Source organism: Theropithecus gelada, chromosome 13 (genome assembly GCF_003255815.1).
Source record: "Theropithecus gelada isolate Dixy chromosome 13, Tgel_1.0, whole genome shotgun sequence".
NCBI classification, from domain to species: Eukaryota; Metazoa; Chordata; class Mammalia; order Primates; family Cercopithecidae; genus Theropithecus; species Theropithecus gelada.
The window spans coordinates 95582250-95606761 of NC_037681.1; the positions used below are offsets into that span (position 1 = coordinate 95582250).

Genomic DNA, 24512 nt, shown 5'->3' on the forward strand with positions numbered 1-24512 from the left:
GGGATCACAGTGTGTACATTTGTTTCTTTTGACCCTGAACTACCAGATTATTCTTCTGAAAGTCTGCCCTCCCCAGCCCCTAATCCCACTAGCAGCAAATCTCCACTAACACTGGCATTATCCACTTTCTAATTGTTGTTAATCTGTTGAGTGGAAAGTGAGGTCTTTTAGTTGTTTTAATTTACGTTTCTCTAATTACTATGAACTTGAGCATCTCTTCATATGTTTCTTAGGCTTTTGGATTTTCCTTAATTGTCTTTTCATATTTACTGCTAATTTTTCAATCAGGGTTCTTTCTTTTTCCTTCCTGATTTTCTGGAGTTTTTTGTTTAATCCAGATTAGTCCCTTGTTGGCTTTAGATATTGCGTGTATCTTCTCCTAACCTGTTGTCCATGGTGTCATTTAATGACCAGGAATCCTTTCTTCTGGTGTAATTAATTCCACCAGTCTTTTTTTGCTTTATGGCTTGTACTTTGGACCTTTCTCAGTCTTAGACCACTAATATGGCCTTCTATTAATTGTATTTGTAGGTTTACTTTTTACCTTAAAGGTCCTGTTTCAATTAAATGATTAATAAAACCCTCAGAGAATCCATCTTTTTATGTAACATTAAGTAGCTTCTTGTTTTTTTTTTTTCTCACATGATTAGTGAGTTTTAATTAGTTTTAATCTTTTATTACTGATTTTGGACATCTTTTCTTAAATAGTCTAAGTTTGCAAGGGTCTGTTTCTGAGTGTTTTATTCTGTCTCATTGATCTGTTTTGCTTGTTCTTGGGCCAGTAAGATACTGTTTCTGTTACCAGGGCTTGATAGTGTGCCCTAATATCTAGCAGGGCTAGATTCCCCTCTTCTTTTTCAAAGTTGACTTTTGCTATTCATGGCTGTTTATTCTTCCATGCAAATTTTAGAATAAATTTATCTGGTCTCTGAAAAAATTCAGTTCAAGTTTTGATTAGAGGTGTAATGGATGTACTGATCTGGGGATAGAATTGACTTTTACAATATTTGCAAGAGCATAGAATATCTCTCCGTATATTTACAAAATCTCTTCTGACTTTTTAGCAGAGTTTCAAAGTTTTCTCTATAGTTTTGTGAATTATTTAAGTTATTACACAGACAGTTCATAGCTGCTGTGCATGGTCCTTGATTTTTATTGTTTTTTCTGGTTGATTATTGCAGATTACAACACAATTTTTCAACCTCAGCATTATTAACATTTCAGGCCAGGTAATTCTTTGTCGGGGTGGGAAGGAGGATCTGTCCTGTGCACGGTAGGATGTTTAGTAGCATCCTTAGCTTATATCCATTGGATGCCAGTAGTTGTGGCAACCCCAACCCTAGTTGTGACAAAATGTCTTCAGATGCCAAATGCTCCCATAGGATTGATAGATAAAATACAGGATACCCAGTGTTTTGTCTCAAATATTGCATGGGATAAAAATTATACTAAATAATTACTCATGGTTTATCTGAAATTAAAATTTAACCAGGTATCCTATATTTTTATTTACTAAATATGTCAACTGTACCTGAGAAGCAAAATCATTCCTGGTTGAGAACAACTGGTGTAGAGAAATGTCAGACTTTTTTTTTATGTTAGACATTTCTATAAGTTGATCTTATTCCTGAGAACCTTGCTGAATTTTACTATTAATTATAATGGGTTCTTTGCTCTGTTGGTTTTTCTATGTAGACAATCCTACAATAATAGCAGTTTCATCTCTTCTTTTCCCTTCAAGTAGCTAAACCTGCTTTTTTTTTTTCTTTAAATATTTTCTTTTCTTACAGTAATGGTTAGGATCTCCAGTTCCAAGTCAAACAATAGAAGTCACAGGGCATTTTGGTCCCATTTCCAATCTTAAAGGGAATCTGCCTAAATTTTCTCTATAAGAAAAACGTTTGCTATAGGTTTTTTTTGGTAGCAATTTAAGGGTTGTTTTCCATTTTTAGTATCTTAGCCTGTTCAGGTTGCTCCAACAAAATGCCACAAATCTGTAACTTGTAAATAGCAGAAATTTATTTCTCAAAGCTCTGGAGGCTGGGAAATCCAAGATCAAGACACTGGCAGATTTGGTGCTTGTTCATGGAAGGCATCTTCTCCCTTCATCCTTACATGTCAGATGAAGAAACTGTGGTCTTTTTAGCCTCTTATAAGGGCACTAATCCCATGTATGAGGGTTTCACCTCATAACTTAATCATCTCCAAAAGAACCTACTTCCTAAAACCATCACATTGGAAATTAGGTTTCAATCTATGAATTTTGGGGGTCACAAACATTCATTTTATAGAACTCGGTTTGCTAAGATTTTTAATTATAAAAATAGCTGTTGAACTTTATTAAATGGTTTTTCTGCATCTATTGAAATAAATGTACATTTTTCCTTGTTTACTCTTTACTGTGATGAATAATATGAATGCATTCTCTGATAAGTCTTCCTTATTTATTTATTTTATTTTTTATTTTTTTGAGACAGAGTTTCACTTATTGCCCAGGCTGGAGTGCAATGGTGTGATCTCAGCTCACTGCAACCTCTGCCTCCCAGGTTCAAGCAATTCTCCTGCCTTGGCCTCCCTAGTAGCTGGGATTACAGGCATGTGCCACCACGCCCAGCTAATTTTGTATTTTTAGTAGAGATGGGGTTTCTCCATGTTGGTCAGGTTGGTCTCGAACTCCAACCTCAGGTAATCCGCCCGCCTTGGCCTTCCAAAATGCTAGGATTACAGGCATGAGCCATTGCACCTGGACCATAAGTCTTCCTTATATTGCTGGGATAAACCATACCTATTGTTTACTACATTGTTGGATTAGTTCAGTTAATATTTTATTTGTTATTTTTGCAGACTTATTAGTCTGTTTTCATGCTGCTGATAAAGACATACCCGAGACTGGGAAGACAAAGAGGTTTAATTGGACTTACAGTTTCACGTGGCTGGGGAGGCCTCAGAATCATGGCGGGAGGCAAAAGGCACTAAACATGGTGGCAGCAAGAGAAAATGAAGAAGAAGCAAAAGCGGAAACCCCTGATAAACCCATCAGATCTGGTGAGACTTATTCACTAGCACAAGAATAGCATGGGAAAGACTGGCCCCGTGATTCAATTACCTCCTCTGAGTCCCTCCCACAGCATGTGGGAATTCTGGGAGATACAATTCAAGTTGAGATTTGGGTGGGGACGCAGCCAAACCATATCATTTTGTCCCTGGCCCCTCCAAATCCCATGTCCTAACTTTTCAAAACCAATCATGCCTTCCCAACAGTCCCCCAACGTCTTAACTCAAAAGTCCACAGTCCAAAGTCTCATCTGAGACAAGGCAAGTCCCTTCTGTCTATGAGTTGTAAAATCAAAAGCAAGTGAGTTACTTCCTAGATACGATAGGGGTACAGGTATTGGGTAAATACAGCCTTTCTTTTTTTTTTTTTTTTTTTTTCTGAAGAATACAGAAGTATTTTTATTTCTTTTTATTTAATGATGCAAAATACAAATGCTGACTTGGTATATATTCACATATAACTTTTTCTCTCACATTTACAACTCAACAGATGGTGAATCCAGAGGAACAGCTAAAATCACTATACGGAGCATACTGTGTTAGTATTTCAAAAGTTTATTCCAGCCCATTTCTTCTTTTGTACTCTAAAATATCTTCATTGTGTTGTTTGATGAGATAGACCCACAAGACGACGGTGGTGCCCAAGGTCAACCCAACTTTCAGCCAGTTAGGTTTGGCATTCAGCGGCTCTCGCACGTAGAACTTTGACCGCGCTGAAGAGCCGCTCGGGAGCCTGGCAGGGGCCAGCAGCCGAGAGAGGGGACGCAGCAACGCGGACGGCGCCATCTTGCGTGGCCAGGCTCAGTCTCCAAATACAGCCTTTCTAAATGTGAGAAATTGTCCAAAACAAAGGGGCTACAGGGCCCATGCAAGTCCAAAATCCAGTGGGGCAGTCAAATTTTAAAGCTCCAAAATGATCTTCTTTGACTCCAGGTCTCACATCCAGGTTATGGTGATGCAAGAGATGGGCTCCTATGGTCTTGGGTAGCTCCACCCCTGTGGCTTTTCAGAGCTCAGTCTCCCTCCTGGCTGCTTTCATGAGCTGGCGTTGAGTGTCTGTGGCTTTTCCAGGTGCATGGTGCAAGCTGTTGGTGCATCTACTATTCTGGGGTCTGGAGGACAGTGGCCCTCTTCTCACAGCTCCACTAGGCAGTGCCCCAACAGGGACTCTGTGTGGGGGCTCTGACCCCACATTTCCTTTCTATACTGCCCTAGCAGAGGTTCTCTATGAGGGCACTGCCTCTGCAGCAAACTTTTGCCTGGGCATCCAGGCACTTCCATACATCTTCTGAAATCTAGGCAGAGGTTCCTAAACCTCAATTCTTGACTTCTGTCACTCGCAGGCTCAACACCACATGGAAGCTGCCAAGGCTTGGGGCTTCCACCCTCTGAAGGCACAGCCCAAGCTGTATGTTGGCCACTTTCAGCCACGGCTGGAGTGGCCGGGACACAGGGCACCAAGTACTAGGCTGCACACAGTATGGAGACACTTGGCCCAGTCTCTGAAACCACTTTTTCCTCCAGGGCCTCCGGGCCTGTGGGAGGGGCTGCCATGAAGTTCTCTGACATGGCCTGGAAACATTTTTCTCCATGGTCTTGGGGATTAACATTAGGTTCCTTGCTACTTATGCAAATTTCTGCAGCTGGTTTGAATTTCTCCCCAGAAAAAATGGGTTTTTCTTTTCTATCGCATAGTCAGGTTGCAAATTTTCCAAACTCTTATGCTCTGTTTCCCTTATAAAACTGAATGCATTTAACATTACCCAAGTCACATCTAGAATTCTGCTTAGAAATTTCTCCCGCCAGGTACCCTAAATCATCTTTCTCAAGTTCAAAGTTTCACAAATCTCTAGGGCAGGGGCAAAATGCCACCAGTCTCTTTGCTAAAACATAACAAAAGTCACCTTTACTCCAGTTCCCAACAAGTTCCTCATCTCCATCTGAGACCACCTCAGCTTGGACCTTACTATCCATATTGCTATCAGCATTTTGGGCAATGCCATTCAACAAGTCTCTAGGAAGTCCCAAACTTTTCCACTTTTCCTTGTCTTCTTCTGAGCCCTTCAAACTGTTCTAATCTTTGCCTGTTACCCAGTTCCAAAGTGACTTCCACATTTTCAGGTATCTTTTCAGCAATACCCCACTCCTGGTATTTCTTCCCCACTGGGAAGAAAAAGTGGTTTAATCGGACTTACAGTTTCACATGGCTGGGGAGACCTCAGAATCATGGCAGGAGGCAAAAGGCACTTCTTACATGGCAAGAAAAAATGAGAAAGAAGCGCCTGGGTGCAGTGGCTCACGCCTGTAATCCCAACACTTCAACACTTTGGGAGGCCAAGGTGACTGGATCATGAGGTCAGGAGTTTGAGACCAGCCTGGCCAATATGGTGAAACCCTGTCTCTACTAAAAATACAAAAATCAGCTGGGCATGGTGGTGGGTGCCTGTAATCCTAGCTACTCAGGAGGCTGAGGCAGGAGAATTGCTTGAACCTGGGAGGCAGAAGTTGCAGTAAGCTGAGATTGAGCCACTGTACTCCAGCCTGTGTGACAAAGCAAGACTCTTTGTCAAAAAAAAAAAAAAAGGAAGAAGCAAAAGCAGAAATTCCTGATAAGCCCATCAGATCTTGTGAGACTTATTCACCATCATGAGAATAGCACAGGAAAGACTGACCCCCATGATTTAATTACCTCTCCCTGGGGCCCTCCCACAACACGTGGGAATTCTAGGAGATACAATTCAATTTGAGATTTGGGTGGGGACACAGTCAAACCATTATCACTTATTCAGAAATACAATGAGCCTGTAATTTTTGTGTGTGTATGTATTGGCCCAATCCAGTTTTGAATCAAGATTACATTAGCGTCATTAAAAAGGCTGGACAATTTCCTCTTTTTTCACTTGTTGGAACAATTTGTGAGATAAAAAAAATCTGTCTCTTGAAAGTTGGGTAGAGCACATTTGTAAAGCTATGTGGGCTTTAGGGAGAGGAGCTATGATTAGCATTTCAGTTTCTTTAATGCTTGTTAGTCTATTCAAGTATACTATCTCTTGGCATTTCATATTTCCCCACAAAGTTGTCTATAATATCTCAAGTTTCACATTGTTCAGTATATAGTTGTCCATAATACTCTAAAAACTTTTTTTTTTTCTAGAAAATTTCAAATACATTCAAAAGTGGATTAATACACCTCTGGTGCTTCAGTAGTTACCAATTCACCGCCAATCTTGTTTCATCTAGAGCCCCACCTGCATCTCCTCATAATTCTTTCAAGCAAATCTCCGACATTATATAATGACACCTGAAAATGCACCGGTAAAAATCTTCAAAAGACAAAGACTCTTTTTCAACCTGTTCACAATGTCATTACCTCCTCCCCAGATAATAATTTATCAACATCAAGAAACTCCCAATTAGTGTTTAAACTTCCAATTTTCTCACGAATGTCTTTTTTCTTTTTTTTTTTGGCAGGGGAGATAACTTTGTCATTTGAATCAGAATCCAAAGTTTACACATTGCACGTGGCAGACCTGCCCTTTAATTTATCATAACTTCTGTTTCTCTTCAGCTTTCCGTTTTCCTCCCAGTTTCCCATGATTGCATCTCTAGTTTGACACGTTCCGTTGTCGTCTGTATTCCCGTAAGTTGGTAGTTAAATCTCAATCTGGTACAGAAGGACTGGGCTCCCAGCTAAACCTCACCCCTAAGCCAGGAACCACGGCCCCAAGTGAAAACAGGTGATCCTGTTTTTCCATGCAAATGTTGCCTTTTTGACCCGCCCCGCCCCTATCCTGTGCCCGTAAAAGACTTCAGCTGGCAGAGCAACGCAAGCGGCTGAGCGGCAGGCAGAGAAGCAACTGAGTGTCAGAGACAATGGATAGGTGCCGCTAACCAGACCGTGCAGCCTTGGAGAGGGACCTGGCCGGAGACTGCCGGGCTTCAGGGAAAGATCACCTTCCCGTTTCCTTTCCAGCCTTCCTTTCCGCTGAGAGCGACCCACCGCTCAATACAGTCTTCCGCATTCATCACCTTTCAAACAGTTCGTGTGAGCTGATTCTTCCTGGACGCCAGACGAGAACCCAGGTGCCAAGAGGGCAGGGGCTACCACCCTGACTCTCCACTGAGCTGGTTGGCACTTGGCCGTCCCTGGACGGCAGAGCTGAAAGAGAGCTGGTTGTAACATGCTTGCACACTGCTGTGTAGCATGCATAGAGCCTGATCCCTCCAGAGAGGAGCAACCGGCCGGTTCTAGGGTTCCTTTGCTCAGGTTCCTGCACCCGCTTACTCTTACGCTCCCTCATGCGAGGAGTGGCCAGTGACTGGCTGAGTGAAACGAGCCACTCTAGTTTCTGCCCATGAAGGGGTCAAAGGAACTGTCCCATCTGAAATCCATGATCAGGTTTAGGTTTGATAATTTGACAACGCTACTTCAGAAGGGTTACTGCAATTACATTATTCTTGCATCTTTGTTGTGCCTGTAATTGTTTTCCTCCCTTTTTCATTGTAGGTTCTATCTGTTTGCAATTTCATTTTCTCTTTTTCTTTTTCGTTTTTTGAGACAGTCTTACTCTATTGCCCAGGCTGGAGTACAATGGTGCGATCTCGGCTCACTCTAACCTCCGCCTCCCAGGTTCAAGCGATTCTCCTGCCTCAGACTCTGGAGTAGCTGGGATTACAGGCGTGCACAACCAGGCCCAGCTGGTTTCACCAGGACAGGCTGGTCTTGAACTTCTGACCTTGTGATTGGACAGGCTGGTCTTGAACTTCTGACCTTGTGATCCTCCTGCCTTGGCCTCCCAAAGCTGGGATTACAGGTGTGAGCCACTGTGCCTGGCCTTTCTCACTTTTTCTTGATCAGTCTTGCCAGAATTTTATTTCATTAATCTTTTCAAATAATTAGCTTTTGATTTGGTCATTTTTTTCTGTTTTTTTCCTTCTCCACTTTGCTTTTTGTCTTTCTTTACTTATTTTTCCTTCTTTTTTCTTGGATCTGTTGCTCTTATTCCAACTTCTTGAATTTACAGTTTTACTTGTGTTTGAAGTTGTGATTTCCCTTCATCTATTGCTGTAAGTCCTACACATTTTGATACATTGCCATTTCATTGACACTCTAAGTAACTAGCAATTTGCTATACTATTTTTTTTTTTTACCTTTTACAATATATTCTCTTAGTTTCCAGTAATATGTTTTTATAAACTATCCCTCTGTTATTTCTAATTTTTTGGCATTCTGGTCTGAGAACATGATCTGTATGACATTGATTCTTTGGAATTTATCAAGTAATCCTCTGTGACCTGTATATGGACAATGTCATAATCCTTATATATGTGCTTGAAAACTGTGCTTTCTGTGGTGTTGAGCATAGAATTAGACAGAAGGCGAGGGGGACAGACAAGCACAGAGGCAGATATATTCCACAGCATTCACAGATGTTATTTCTGGGATGGGAAAATTACAGGTGATTTTTATTTTCTTCTTGGACAGCAGTAGTCTTTACTTGCCTATGATTCCAAACATGCTTGAAAACAATGTCAGATTTCACAGGCCTCCCACTGCCCTGGGTGGGTAAGAGCAATGGTGTGGGCAAGAGGGAACATTTGCCATTGCCCATCATCTGGGTGGTTCACCTGACCTTCTGGGTCTGCCATCCTGCTCTATGAAATAAGGATATTTGGCTGAGTGCAGTGGCTCACACCTGTAATCCCAGCACTTTGGGAGGCTGAGGTGGGTGGATCACTTAGGGCCAGGAGTTTGAGACCAGCCTGGCCAACATGGTGAAACCCCGTCTCTATTAAAAGTACAAAAAAATGGCTGGACGTGGTGACACACGCCTGTAATCTCAGCTACTCAGGAGGCTGAGGCAGGAGAACTGCTTAAACCCAGGAGATAGAGGTTGCGGTGGGCCGAGATCGTGCCACTGCACTCCAGCCTGGGCGACTGAGCAAGACTCCATCTCAAAAATAAAAATAATAATAAAAAACGATATTTAAGCACCCACTCAACTTGAACATTTGTATTCTGTTATTTATAAGCTCCATCTGCTGCTGGCATGAATACCTGAAAATCCTGGGACTGTGGGATGTGGTCCAGGCTCTCAGGGGTCAGCATTGCAGGGAATCCCACACACATCCCTGGAGGGAGTGCAGAATCTCATGCATGAAGGGGCTGGGGTGAGGCCTTTGTCATAGTATTATCTAGAGAGGGTGTGGCCTTTCCCCTTCTTTCATTTTGGGATAAGTGTGTTTTTTTCTCCCACTGCATTCTGTTTTCCAGGCTGCAAGCCCATTTCCAGGGAAAGCAGACAAGAAGTGCCTATCAGAGCATTGACATAAATGGGAATCAGTATCCTTGGCAGTGTCTGGACTTCGAGCCTGCTGAGCGACAAGTGTGTGTTTTGTTTTATTAAATGTTTTCCTTTTTAATAAGCAGTGGGAAATGTCAGGAACACTTGCAGCTGCCTGCTGACCCTGGGACTGGGGTGGGGGATGCAGCACTCTGCCTCCAATTGTGTTTTTCTTCTCTGATAGCTCAGTTGTGCCGGGAATGTACTTGCTTTGGTGCTCCAGAATCAACCTAGGGAACCAGCTCTGCCTTCTATACAAGCAGAATTCTACCTCTAACAGGACCAGGCGACCCCTTCTTTGGCAACTTTCTATACATTTTTAAGCCCCTGATGTTGCCCTAAGGCCATTTACCTATGTTCCACAGGATGAAAATATCAGGAAAATGGTTTTTGCATGTTTATTATTCAGTTTATATACATTATGCATGAAGCAAGTATGAAATTGCTGCACAGACACTGGGATGCAAGAAATGCCATACTACTGAAATCAGATTAGATCTAGTTCTGAGCCCTCTCTCACCAGGGGATCAGATGTTCCAAATCAGGTATTCCCCAGAATGGAGCAAGAGTCCCTGGGGGATGACACAGGCCAGAGCCACCTGAGAAAGAGCCTCCAGTCTTCAGCCTATTGTGGTCCCCTGATTTCTGAGCCCAAGTGGCCTCTTGGAGGGCTCCCAGTGACTGCCAGTCAGCTGCGACCCCTGTGCTGGGGTATCCACCCCACTTCGCACCAGACGCTGACCCAGACCCTGATGAGAGATAGCACCCCTGGAGGCCGCAATGGGCACTACACGTGGCAAATGACCATCTCTGAGTCATCAGCAGCTCCGCCTCAGAGGCGCCCTCGTGTGGAACCATCCCAGCGTTTACATTCTGATTATCCTCTCCTAAAACTCCAATGTAGGCACGCCTCAAAGACAGGAGGCTGCTCCAGGCTTAGACACTGGCTGGATCTCTTTCATTTAGATCCCTCCAAACAAGCAGATTAGTTTAAAGTCCTGTGTGTTTTCTCTGTTTCCTGAGGTATAGACAACATAGCAAGGGTGGAGGAGTTGGAGGAGGGGAAGGGGATGTTGCTAGGAAGGCTTGTCCATCCCAGAAGGTGGAAACGGGAAGCAGAGGTGAGGGTGGTGAGGTGTGGGGGGAGCAGGCAGGGTTTGTCAGGGCACTGTCCACACCCACTGACTCCTGTCACCTCCAGTACCTTTGGGCCCCCTTCTGCATAGATCACCCTCGAATGCCTGAATCTTCAGCCAGAGCGAGCTGATTATCTTAAAAAGATGGGCAGACTTCTCAAGGTAAGCAGTCCACACTGGACAGTCTAAAAGAAAAGCTGCAATTGCTTAGGTTTATTGTAAAGCAGTCATTTAGAAGCTCTCACTGAATGCTGTGGTGGCAGCGGAGATTGGGCTGGTTGTGAAGGTACATGTTCTGAAATACGCACCTAGACATCCTCTGGCCTTTTGCTGGGATGCTTCCAAGGCCTTGCTCAGCTTTGCTTGGCATCTAGCCAAATACAGAGACTTCTGGGTTCTCTTGTCTTCTATTTATGGAAGCCCCTGGGTGCTTATCCCTCTCCTTCACATTGTTTCTTCCTCTTTATATCATTGTCCTTTCCTGCTCTCTGGAATAAATACTCTTGCTTATGATTTTGTGATGAATCCTGGCTTGTCTGCAGATTGGACGAGGTATACTTTTGTAGACGACTAGGAAGGAACATTGTAATTGGAGAGTCTGGGACAGGGGAGGGCTCCATAATATTTCCCGTTGGTAATGCCTCACCAGGCAGAGTGAACTCAGGGGTCAACACCACCTCCTCCAAAGGCTAAATAAGAGGTCTGTAGGCCGCTCACCATCCTAAGCCAGGTGCCTAAAGTCCACTGTTTCTGGGCAGAGGCCACCTTAAACAGGAAGCGCCCAGTCCCTTGCCTTTTAGCTCTGGTATCTACCCTATTTAAGGCCAATGGGAAGCTCACCTCACATGACACGTGACTTCATTAGTTAGTGCTGCAAGCACCCCTCCCTGGAGGACCTAACCTTTTACTCCTCTCTTCCTCTCAACCCTTCCCTCGTGCCTCCTAGAACTCCACCATTAGCAAATTACCCCAGATGTTCAACCTTCTCTCCATGTGAACCCTTTTCTCTCTTGCCTGAATTCACTCATTCATTCAGTTATTTAACAAACATTGGATGAACCCTTACTGGACCACTGTTTTAGATGCTGGGGATACAGCAGTGAACAAAACACACAAGCCTCTGCCCTGCATCCTAGTAGTGAGAGAATGAACATGTAACGTGTGTTATGTCACGTGTGCTTAGTGCTATAAAGAACAATATAGCAGGGTAAGCGGCTAGAGAATGATGGTGTGGGGCAGTGTGGCTATCCCATACAGAGTGAAGAAAGGTCTTTCTGAAAAAGTGAAAATGGAACCGAAACCTTAGGAGGTGAGGGAGAGCCACGTGGCTATGTGGGGGAGGAGAGCTTTTGCGGCAGAGGGAGTGGCAAGGCCTGTTGAGGAACAGAAAGGGCCAGTGTGGCGGGGCACAGTGAGCACATGGGAGAGTGAGGAAAATGGGCAGGAAGAGAGAGAAAGGCCTTACAAACCGCTGGGACATATTTGGAGTTTTTTTTTTTTTTCTTTTTTCTTTTTTTTTGAGACAGGGTCTCACTCTGTTGCTTAGGCTGCAGTGCAGTGATGCAAACATGGCTCACTACAGCCTTGACCTCCCAGGCTGAGGCAATCCTCCCGCCCCAGCCTCCCATGTAGCTGGGACTACAAGCGTGTAAAACCATACCCAACTGATCTTTTGGTACTTTGTAGAGATGGGATTTTGCGTGTTGCCTAAGCTGGTCTCGAACTTCTGGGCTGAAGGGTTCTGCTTCCCTTGGCCTCCCAAAGTGCTGGGATTACGGGGGTGAGCCACTATGCCTGGCCAACTTTTGGATTTTAAGTGAAATGAGTAGTCACTGGAAATGGTTTGGAGCAAAAGAGTGCCAAGGTCTGAGTTAAATTTTAAAAAGTGCACATTAGCTGCCATGGGGACAACAGAGAGACACAGAAAAACCAGTCATGAGGCGACTGTGAAGGCCAGGTGAGAGGTGATAGACCAGGGAGTGGTGGCGTCAGCCGTAAGAAGTGGTCAGGGTCTGGGTGTGTTTTGAAGATGAAACCAATAGATTTGCTGATAGAATGGATATATGTGTGAAGGAAAGAGAGACTCAAGGCTGACTGCGAGGTTTTTGTCTCCATTCCGTGACAGAATGGAGCTGCCATCTACAGACATGGGGAAAACTGAAGGAAGTGTAAGTTCTGAGAGGAAAATCCAGAGACTTCTTTTGAACCAACCCGGGAGCAGCAGTGACCCGAGCACCCGATTGTGGGCTTGAACACCGTTTGCCAGGTTTGCGGATCCACAGTCTGGGGCAGAACATGGACCAGATGTCCTGGAGCTTCTTGAAATACCAGAGAGCAGGAAACCATCAAAGACGATTAGGGTCCTGTCAACAGGACTAAGTAGCCAACTAGGAGGGGCTCCCGCTTGCTGAAAATGGGATAATGCAAGCATCAAAAGGATAAAACCACAGTGGATGGATACATCATTGAATGTGTTTGGTCTGTGAATTTATGGTGATACTAACATTGGTCTCGTAATTGATATCTTTTGGAGAATGACAGGGAATCAATTCATTATTTTAAAAACTAGTTAAAAATGGAAAGAACAACCATTTTGTACTGCCTTTCCTGTACAAACTTTACCTCAGGGTAACCAAATAGCAGATGAGGGGACATTTCTTTGCATGAAAGGATCCCAGTTAATGAATGAAGAAGAATGATAGGTTTTGAATGTCACCATCTGGCAATCTTCATGAGGTAATAGGCCCAGGCGGTGAACGTAAACTGCTCTAAATATGGCAAAAAGAGAGAAAAGCAGACAACATATGCCTCTTGATGGAAGACCACACCACCACCTCCAGAATCCAAACACCAGTTTGCAGATACTAGACCAGGGGGTGGGACATGTTAGACTATAGCATGGGGTGCATTCAGCAAAATCCGAGGTAAGGAAAAGTCTCTAGATCCTTGTTTCAACAAACAAATTGAAAAGAAAAAAGAGATGGAGAGAGAATCTATAGATTAAAAGAGATGTAAAAGATATAACATGCATTACACTGGGTGGGCCTTATTTGGATTCTCAATCAAGCTTACGAAAAATTATGAGACAATGAGAAATTTGAACACTGACTGTGGATATCAGAGATGTTAAGATTTTTTAAATGAATGTAATAATGGTATGATAATTATGTTTCGAAACGAGGCCTTATCTTTTTGAGATGCAAACTGAAATATATACAGATAAAATGATGCAACATCTATAGGACTGGCTTCAAAATAATTCAGGCCAAAGGGAAAAGAGACAAGATTGACCATGAGTTAGCAGTTGCTGAACCTGTGTGATGAGTATGTGGGGATTCACTATACCAGTCTGACTTTCTATTTTTGTGGATGATAGAAATTCCCTATCATAAGAGGCAAAAAAAAAAAAAAAAAAAAAAAAAAAAAAAGAGAGAAAGGATAAAAAAGGAAAAGAAAGAAAAAAAGGAGGAAGGAAGAAAGGAAAGCAAGGAGAAATTTTGTGTGTGTTAAGTTTGTGCTGCTAATTTCATGTTCACACAGAGGTATTGCATAGGTAGTTGAGTCGTGGAGGGACTAAAGTTCAGGAGAGTATTAAGGTAGAGTTGAAAATTACGGAGTCTTAAATTGATAAATGTATTAAAATCACAGAACTGTGTGAGATCACCTTAAAAATGAATATGAGTAAGAGAAAGAGATTTAGTATGGCTAAATCTTGGAGATTTTGGGGATTTCCAAAATTAAGAGGTATGAAAGAAGAGGCAGAAAAGGCGCCATGCAGATGCAGCTAGAATGGGAGGAGACAAGAAAGGGGTTTTTTGGGGACAGATATGTCGGACACCATGTCATCAAGGAGAGGGGCATGCGTCACCATCTGTGTCAAATGTGGGCAGGGTGGAGTGGATGTGGCTGAGGGCTGACCAGGGCATTAGGCAGAGAGGAGGTAAGTGTTGACCTGGACCAGGGGAGTTTTGGGGAATTGTGGGGAGAAACCCTGGTGTGGATTCCTGAAGGCAGAGATGGAGATGAGAGCCATGAGCATTGTTGGGGCTTTAGGGGTGTTTGGAATAAAGATCGGCAGAGAAATGAGATAGAGGTGTGGGTGGGATGTGAGGCCAATGGGGTTTTTTTTTTCTTTAAAGAGAGGAGGGAAATTACAGCATGTTTTATTCTGATGGAAGTGATGAAGGTAGAGGGAGAGAAGAAGAGAGACACAGCGCGAGAGAGAGGGGGCGAGAGAGAGACTGAGAACAGTGATCAGTGATGATGTGAGAGGCGGACAATTGCTAGCCAGATATCCTGGATCACCCAGTGGGCCTGAAACAAGTTTGCAATCAGGTCAACTCTGATGCATTTGGTGTTAGGACACATGTATTTCATGGTCAGAGGCCTGAATACCATGCCCAGGGTCCCCCTAGGGACTTCGTGGACGTGCTGATGCAGCCTTGATGCTCATGTGGCTATTCTGAATCCGTGTCCACAGTGAGGGGATGGGTTGGGCCCCCAGGTGTGTGGCTCACAAGCCAGCACAGGGGGTGTCAGCCCAGCTGAGCTCGCTTGGAGCCATTGTCTTGAGCAACTTGTACATGTTCTTAGTAAATCCCTCACCTTTCACTCACTGGGTGGCACTGAGAAGCAGCTGATGCCTTCCCGTTCCAATGGGAGCATGTGCCTGCTGTTTCCAGCAGGATCCTGACAGCTCTGGCTGTGCTCTTGCTCTTCCACTCCTTGTGGCTGCCCATGGCTGAGGACAAAATGGTGAGGTGAGGCCAGACCACACAGACCACACACTGGGGAAGGGCCAGCTTTCGGTGCTGGGGCCTGTGCTGAGGCCAGGCTCTGCAGGGGCAGGAGGGCGAGATGCTGCTTCTGGGTCTGAGGATGAGACCAGAGGCAAGGCTGAGGTGGAGCTGGGAGCAGAGCAGGTGCTGGATGGAACAGCTGGAGAGTGCTGGTTGCTTGATCAACACAATGTCTCTCCCCACAAACATTTCCCTGCAGTAAGTCTCATTTTATTTCCACCATGTTAATAATAATAAGACTGGTAGCCGCTTGGGTACCAATCACAAGGATCTCCACCAGACTGAGACATACTTCCCAGGTGTCTGCATGTGGTTTCTTCAGCACACAGAACAGAGCTCTGAGGGCTTCCCCCAGCTGCTGCCCACAGCCACATCCCACAGGGAGGGCCTTCAGTGCAAAGTGTGGAGCAATCACTCCAGCTTCCCACACTCTGGTATTAGCTCTGGCTTAGGCCACCCACCAGCTCTTCATTCCCCAAGTGATCTGTGTCCTACTACATTCTTTCAAAATGCCTCATGGCACACTGAGAGGTGCCCTGGACAGAGGGTCGAGAGAGCTACAGTTTACTTCAAGCTCTGCACTGACCAGCCTTGGGCCTCACTTCTTCACGTTTGACACATTTTTGTTCTAAGCATTGGAGATGCTGTAGTGACAAAAGAAAATCCTGCCTGCATAAAATGTATATTCTAGTGGGGAAACAGATATTAGGCAAATTAAATCAAATATATAATGTGCCAGACAGTGACAAGGTCTATGAAGAGAAGTAAAACAGGATAGGGGGCAGGGACATGTGAGTGGAGTGTGTGTGTGTGTATGTGTGTGATTTTACATAAAGTGATCAGGGAAGGCTTCCAGGAGGAGATATTTGAGCAGAGGCCTGAAGGAGAAAAGCATATGGTTACCTGGGGAGAGCATTCCAGGGAGAAGAAACAGTGGGTGCAAAGGCCTTGAGGCTGAGCACGCTCGATGTCCCAGGAAGAACTGGGGCACTGTGTGGCTGGACAAGAGGGAATGAAGAGGAAGCTGGCAGGAGATTAGTTTCCAGAAGGGGACAAAGTGGGCCGGTTGTGTAGCATCATGGGTCACTGGAAGGTCTCTAGCTTTCACACTCAGTCACATGGGAAATATTAGGGGGGTTTGAGCAGTGGAGTTACATGTTTAAAAGAATTGCTCTGGTGCTGTGTGGAGAACAGGCTGTAGGGGATGGGAGGAGTCAAGGGCAGGAGCCGGGGGTCCAGTAAAAGCTATTGTAATCACCCAGGTGAAAGATGTTGGTGGTTTGGAGGAGCTGTAGAAGAGGTCAGATTTCTGGATAATTTTGGAGAGTCAGACAAGGTTTGTTGGTGGATTGCACGTGCAAATGGAGGGGCAAAAAAGGAGTTGGGCATGATGTGGTCATCATTAGAATTGTTCACAAATATTTTGGTTGTTTTCTTTTTTTTTTGAGATGGAGTCTTGCTCTGTTGTCCAGGCTGGAGTTCAGTGGCACAATCTCGGCTCACTGCAACCTCCGCCTCCCGGGTTCAAGCAATTCTCTGCCTCAGCCTCTTGAGTAGCTGGTATTACAGGTGCCCACCACCAAGCCCAGCTCATTTTTGTATTTTTATTAGAGATGGGGGTTTCACCATGTTGGCCAGGCTGGTCTCGAATTCCTGACCTCGTGATCTGCCCGCCTCAGCCTCCCAAAGCACTGGGACTATAGGCGTGAGCCACCGTGCCCAGCCGGTTGTTTTCTTTTCTGGGCACTTGGTAAGTTTGTGCTTCCAACCCTCCTTTAAGTTAGGTGTGGCCATATGACTTGTTTTGGACAATAAAATGTAAGCAGAAGAGGTGCCTGGGGCTTCTGGGCAGAAGCATTTCACTGCAAGTGCAAGACCCTGCAACATGCCCCTTCCTCTGTCTCAAAAAACATGAAAACATTTTGTCAAGATACAGCCTCCATCAGCCTTAGTCCCTCAGTGAAATTGATGAGTGGAGTCTCCTGTCAACTCAGCCTGGACATCAGCAAAAACACGAACGTTTGCGGTGTTAAGACCCTGACATTTTTGGGGTTCTTTGCTACGGAAGCATCACCTAATTTATATTGACAAATACAGATAACATGATGAAAGCATTTATTCTGAACAACTGGAAGATTAGAGTTTTCATTTCTTGAGATGGAAAAGGCTGTGGCAGCAAATGGGAGCAACAGGTTTGAAGGGGGAGGATTAGGAATTTGCTTTTGGACATGCTACGTTTGAATGCATTATGCATCCACGTGCAGATGTTGAGTCGGCTTTCGGGGATGTATGGGTCTGAAGTTCAGAGGAGAGTTCAGGCTGGAAAGAATGCATTCAGAGTTGTAAACGTGAGGCCAGTCAGGATCACAAGGGAGTGAGTGTCAGTAGAGAAGAATGTGCATGGCCTTAGACACTCGAGTGAAGAGGCTCAACTGTGTGGAAGGCTGCAGATGGGTCATCTAAGATGAGGACTCTCAACTGCCCTTTGGATTTGCAATGTGGACCTGAAGAGTAATTGTAGCGAAGTTGTGAGAATGAAACTGATTGAAGTGGGTTCAAGAAAGCACCAGAGGAGAGAGAGTGGAGTTTGAGTATAAATAACTCTTTTGGAAAGGATTGGTGTAATTGAATGGCGGGGGTATGATATTTGAGGTCAAGGAAATATTTTTATTTTTCTTATTTTTTAAAATGAGATAAATTGTAGTACACATGTGTCTTTATGGGAATGACTCAGTAGAAAGACCAAAAATTTCATATGTGAGAGAAGGACCAGTGGATGAAGTGATGTTCTTGAGTGGGCACGAGGACGGGATCCAGTGCACAGCGGAAGGCGGCACTTAGGAACATGCAGCACTTGTCCATGCCAGCAGGAGGCAAGGCAGAATGGTGAGTACAGACACACGTGCGCTGATGTGGTGTTGGGAGTGTGGGTAGAATAGGCAGTTGTTCTGAATGACGGATAAGGTTTTTCTCAGCTCTTAAAAATATATTATTTCAAAATCAAACTTTTCATTGTAATCTTGTCTTCGGCTCTTTCCTATTCTTCATCTTGCAGATCTAGATAGTCATTAGGCTTTGTTGATTTCACCCACTGAGTGGGTCTTCTCTGTAATGCCCATCTGGCTCCTTCAGCTCAGTGCGATGGAAGGGCTCTGCTCTGTAGCGACTAGAATTTAAAGCTAGCTCGAATTTATCAGGCATTTGATGGCTACCTGTTTAGGGGCCCTAGCAGGGAAGTATTCCAATAAAATTGGGATAATAATATGCTTACCTCATAGGCCCATTTAGAGAATTAAGATAAATATCAGGTGCCGAGAGCTCAGCATTTCCCTGGCACATAGGAGGTTGAGCTGTTGGTATCTTCATCCACCGTCACTGCTGCACTTTATGGTGAGCTTTCTATAGAGCAGGTCTCTGCTTTAGAACCTCTGACTCTGCCAGCTACCTGGGTCAAATTTGAACTTTTTCACCTGTTAAACCAAGGCCTTCACGATCTGGCCCCAAACTCCTTTTGTTGCCCCATGTCCCAGCACTTCTCTTTCATGTTCCTTGTATTTCAGACACAGAACTAGCCCTTCTTCAACCTATATCCTTTCTTTTCATTTCCACGATTTTACAGAAGATATCTTGTCACCAAGCCTGGCAAAATCCTGCCCATTCTTTAAGATTTAATATATCACGTTTTCCTGCAATACTTCCTCGACTTCCCTTCGGACACCTCTGGTCCCCAGGCTGGCTCCTTCTTAGGCCTGTCGCGTACTTCTAAGCTTGTCTGACTGTCCTTCCACTATGAGCTCTTTGGGATCAGGAGCTCTGTTTAGTTCCATTCTTTTTGGTGCCTTGAACAGTACCTGGCACCAATGAACATCTTAAGGAATGACTGTATTCCTTATTCCTTCCTTTGTATCCACCTCTTTCCTAGCCCTTAGTGTTGCACATTGTTGATGGCCTGTCTTCCCCATCATGCTATTAATGCCGTGGGAAACAAGACATCTTTATTTCTCCCCACGTCACCAGAGCCTAACACACAGTGGCTCCATCTCCGTTCACTGCAACTTCTGCCTCCCGGGTTCAAGCGATTCTTGTGCCTCAGCCTCATCATGAGTAGCTGGAATTACAGGTGTGTGCCACCATGCCTGGCTAATTTTTGTATGTTTAGTAGAAATGGGGTTTCGCCATGTTGGCCAGGCTGGTCTCAAACTCCTGACCTTAAGTGATCCGCCTGCCTTGGTCTCCGGAAGTGCTGGGATTACAGGCGTGAACCATCGCGCCAGGCCTGGATAAACGTTTAATGAATAAAACGATGAAACGACCTGTCACCTCCTTAATGCAGATCTCGAGGGAGCCTCCAGGTGGCGCTCGCCGCTAGGAGAAGCAGGGAGTGGGCGTGCCGCAGCTCCCCGGCTGGCGTCTGGGAGGTGGTCGCCTCCGCACCTGCCCAGCGCACAGCCCCAGGCGGCCGTTCCCCGGGAGCGGGTGGCGGGGACCTCAGGACTGACGCACTGCCTCCTCCGGGCGGGTGCGCAGCCTGCGCCAGGGGCGCTATTCTCCCTGTGCTCTTGGACCCCCGCAGATGTTTTAGGAACGTTCACTGGAGAGAGAAGGGGGCCGCCTTCCGGTACCCGGTGGGCAACACCTAAGTCAAGCCGCGGTGCTTACTGGTGAGGGAGTCAGCTGTCTGCAGGCGGCTGTGACAGCTGCAACACGCCACACACAAAATGTTATTTACCTGTCATATTAATGATAGTGTTAGCAAGTGTGTGGCATGTCCAGCTCTTTTTTTTTTTTTTTTTTTGAGGCGGAGTCTCATTCTGTTGCCCAGGCTGGAGTGCAGTGGTGCCATCTGGGTTCACTGCAACCCCCGCCTCCCGGGTTCAAGCGATTCTCCTGCCTCAGCCTCCGGAGTAGCTGGGATTACAGGCGCCTGCAACCACACCCGGCTAATTTTTTGTGTTTTTAGTGGAGACGGGGTTTCACCGTGTTAGCCAGGATGGTCTCGATCTCCTGACCTAGTGATCTGCCCTTCTCCGCCTTCTAAAGTGCTGTCCAGCACTATTCTAAGTGCTATGTACACATTTACTCAAAGATACATAATACAAAATAAAAATTTCCATTTTATAATGAGGAAACACAGGGGCAGAGGTTGGATAACTTGGCCGAGATGGTCCATTTAGCAGTAGCAGAGGCAGGGTTAGAAGCCAGGCGGTCTATACCAGAGCTGGCAGATGCCCCTTTTATGCATCCCTGCCTCCCTCTCACTGTCCGACAGGGCTACCATCCGTGTTCCAGCTGGCCAGCGCTCAGCCAGTCAGCCACCATTTATTAAGCACCTACTATGTGCCAAACACCTTGCTTAGTGTTGGGGATGAGCAGGTAAAGGGGAGAAAGTGTCTCCCTTTCAGGAGCCTCCAGGCTATCCAGGGAGACCAAAGTGTAGCGGGGGGAGGGTTGTGCCAAACGGTAATGATGGACAAAGTAATGGGCACCCACGGGAGGAGCCATGGCAAAGGAGCCCACCTGGCCATTTTCTTGTGTGCCATTCTTGTTATGGGCTTTTCTGGGGGAGGCATGGGGACACTGATGCTCTAGCCTTGGTTCTGAGAACCTGTCCAGGCCCGAGTCCCTCTAGGGCTCGGGCACCCCCCACTCCAGTCTTGTCCTTGAATCCCTGCACAGTGGCTGGGACCCTTGTCCTTAGTGACCCACTTCTCTGGTGCTGCCTGCCTGCCTAAATTTCTGAATATCAGGGACTGTGCTCCACTTGCTTCTTAGACACTGCTCCCATCCTTCCACCCGTTCCCATCCCCAGCCTGGTCCCATCATCAACAGCCACAACTTGCCTTATCTTCCCCTAAACTCTGATTTTTGTGGCCCCAGACTAGCCAGCTCCCTGTCCTTCTGGTGCAATCGCACTTCTACCTCTACTCCAACTAGTGGTGTCTGTAAGACCCCCAGATCCCAGACTCTTTCCTTTTCTTCTGATACATTAGTTCCCTGCTAACTCCACCCATCCTAGACGCCTTCTCGGTTGATCACTTGAACTGATTTCTTGCTGGCCCCTCAACTTTTCTGTCTCCTTGTAAACACTTGCTCTAGAAACCCCCTCCTTTCTCCACTTCTTCACCTGGGGTGCTTGGGGATGCTGCAGGAATTCACAGAGCTGGCAGGTTGGTGCTGGGCGGTTTTAGGAACATGATTTTCAGGCCCCAGTGTAAACACATGTGGGGCCAGGCACAGTGACTCACATCTATAATCCCAGCACTTTGAGAGGCAACTCAGGAGGATCACTTGTGGCCATGAGTTTAAGACCACCACCAGCCTGGGCAACCTAGTGAGACCCTGTCTCTGCCAAAAATTAAAAAAAATTAGCCAGGCATGGTGGTGCATGCCTGTAGCCACAGCTACTCGGGAGGCTGGGGTGGGAGGATGGCTTGAGTCCAGGAGGTTGAGGTTATGATTGTGAGCTATGATTGTACCACTGCACTCTAGCCTGGGTGACAGAGTGAGACCCTGTCTGTAAACAATATATTTTTTATTGTCTGTAAAAAGTAAATAAATAAACAAACAGACAAATAAATAAAATGATCACATGGGGCTCTTGTTCAAAAATTTTAAGAATTTCAAGATGACAACAGTAGACAGCAGTTAAACCAAATTCAGGGCCCTTCTACGCATGGAGCTTGTGTGACTGCATGGGTCATAGCCCCCTGAAGCGCTGGGCCAAGGCCCCCACCTTCTCAGAGCTTCCAGGGCTATCTGATTACCCTGAAGTCTCAGACTTGTGGTCTCCCCTGTCTTCCCAAGTGGCCTGCCACCACAGTTGTCCTCAGCTCTCCCACCCCATCCCATCCCAGTCCCAGACAACATTCCCTGCAGCCTCACTTGCATTCACACAGGCTTTCTAGAGTGGAGGAGAAAGCCTGGGGTTCCCAACAGTGGAAATGCCACCTGGACCAGGTGGTGTGGTTGACAATGACTGAGAATCTGTCTTCAGGGATCCCTGCAGAGGCTGGTGTCCTCAACTGTACAGGGATTGGATCTAGATGTCAAGGGAGAAGATGGGGGGTAGAGAAGGAACAAATGAGCAGGCTCCTTCCCGTACTGACTAACTGGGCACTTTCCACACCTGCCTGAATCTAATTCTCTAGGGGCCTTTTATTTTTCCTGTTTCATAATTGCAGAGATGAGGAAACAGGTTCAAAAAGGTTATACACCTTGCAAGCCCACACAGCTAGTAACTGGTGGCAGCAGGCTTTAAGGCTAGGTTGGTATGAGGGCAAAATCCCACCCTTTCCCCCTTGAATCTCGCTTTCCTAAGGGGCAGAGCTAGGCCTTGACAGTTATCCTCTAATCAAATCCAACTTCCTTTCCTGCCCCCTCCTCCCCTGCTACCATCACAATGATTGCCTCCTGAGGAAATTTAATCTCATCCTCAGAACCTGCCAAGCTGAACATTTCTGCTCGCTGATGATAAAAAAAATACCCAGCTTTCAGGAAGAAAAAGTCACTTGGCTGTTCTCTCACAGTCCCTCCTCATCTGAACCTTACCCCCAGAGTGGGAGGGAATTTCGTCCCTCTCTGCTCCCCCCTTGCCCCAGCCCCGGTTCTCTCTGGGCATCTCCCTTTTCTTTTCTTTCTTTCTTTCCTTCCTTCCTTCCTTCCTTCCTTCCTTCCTTCCTTCCTTCCTTCCTTCCTTCCTTCCTTCCTTCCTTCCTTCCTTCCTTCCTTCCCTCTTTTTCTTTCGCTCTTTCGTTCTTTCTCTCTCTCTTTCTTTCTCTCTCTCTTTCTTCTCTTTCTTCTCTTTCTTTCTTTCTTTCTTTCTTTCTTTCTTTCTTTCTTTCTTTCTTTCTTTCTTTCTTTCTCTCTTTCTCTCTTTCTCTCTTTCTCTCTTTTCTCTCTTTCTCTCTTTCTTTTCTTTTTGGAGATGGAGTCTCACCCTGTTCCCCAGGCTGGAGAGCAATGGCATGATCTCCGCTCACTGCAAACTTTGCCTCCCGGGTTCAAACGATTCTCCTGCCTCAGCATCTCAAGTAGCTGGGATTACAGGCACCTGACAGCTAATTTTTATATTTTTAGTAGAGACGGGGTTTCACCATGTTGGCCAGGCTGGTCTTGACCTCCTGACTTTGTGATCCGCCTGCCTTGGCCTCCCAAAGTGCTGGGATTACAGGTATGAGCTGCCGCGCCCGGCCATCTCTCACCCTTTTGTCCCCCATTTGAAACTTTACCACCAGTCTGGTCCTGGCCACAAGCAGGGCGACCTGTTTTCCTGTCTTACTTCATGCCCCTTTCTTTTTTTGTTGAGATGGAGTCTCGCTCCGTCACCCAGGCTGGAGTGCAGTGTTGTGATCTCGGCTCACTGCAACCTCCACCTCCTGGGTTCAAGTGATTCTCCTGCCTCAGCCTCCCGAGTAGCTGGGACTACAGGTGCCCACGACCACACCCAGCTAATTTCCATATTTTTAGTAGAGACGAGGTGTCACCATGTTACCCAAGCTGGTCTTGAACTGCTGACCTCAAGCAATCTGCCCTCTTCAGCCTCCCAAAGTGCTGGGATTAGAGGTGTCAGCCACCATGCCTGACCACCCCTTGCTTTTTGATTGTGCTGCATCCAGAGCCCCTCCCGAGGCAGGTAAAAGTGGTATTTAGGAGACTCTTGAAAATGAGGTCACTGACCAGATACTTGATCATGTTAGGAATTTGTGTTATCTAGGTGTGGTGAAGGCACTGAGGTTATATAGATATTTAAAGGAATCAGTTTTTGAGATATAGTTCAAAATATTAATTCATGAAACCAAAATATTAATTGATGAAACCAATCCCAAACCATATATTTGGGATTTGCCTCAAAATAATATCAGAGGTGAGAAATAAGTAGGATTTTTGGGTAAAACAAGATTGACTATAAATTGATGGTTGCTGAATCTTGATGCTGGGTACATGAGGGTTCCTTGTGCTATTTAACCTACTTTTGGATTTGTCTGAATTTCTCCATGATTAAAAACTTATTTTAAATGTTAGGCATTAAAATGAAAGACAGTAAACTCAAGAGCTCTGTGTATGTAAGAGTGGGAATGGGGTGGGCAGAGCTGGGAAAGTGCCTGAAGTAGGTGAGTGCAACAAGGCAAAGTACTGCACATTTCTGCTTTCCTGGAATAAGTCTGTAAGTAGCCACAGCT

The 24512-nt window shown here is 45.6% G+C and overlaps 1 protein-coding gene and 1 long non-coding RNA gene across 2 annotated transcripts in view; one reads left to right on the top strand and one right to left on the bottom strand.

Moving 5' to 3' along the window:
- Nucleotides 1-3431: 3431 nt before the first annotated feature.
- LOC112605395 (NADH dehydrogenase [ubiquinone] 1 subunit C1, mitochondrial) lies at nt 3432-3858 on the bottom strand. Its single transcript, XM_025355075.1, has one exon. It carries the CDS (start codon nt 3838-3840, stop codon nt 3610-3612), a length of 231 nt encoding a protein of 76 aa, XP_025210860.1. The 5' UTR covers nt 3841-3858; the 3' UTR covers nt 3432-3609.
- Nucleotides 3859-7050: 3192 nt separating this feature from the next.
- LOC112605191 overlaps nt 7051-24512 on the top strand; it is a 31495-nt gene continuing 14033 nt past the window's right edge. Inside the window, exon 1 of the long non-coding RNA XR_003115371.1 lies at nt 7051-7093. This is a non-coding gene — a long non-coding RNA (uncharacterized LOC112605191). The remainder of the gene's footprint in view (nt 7094-24512) is intronic.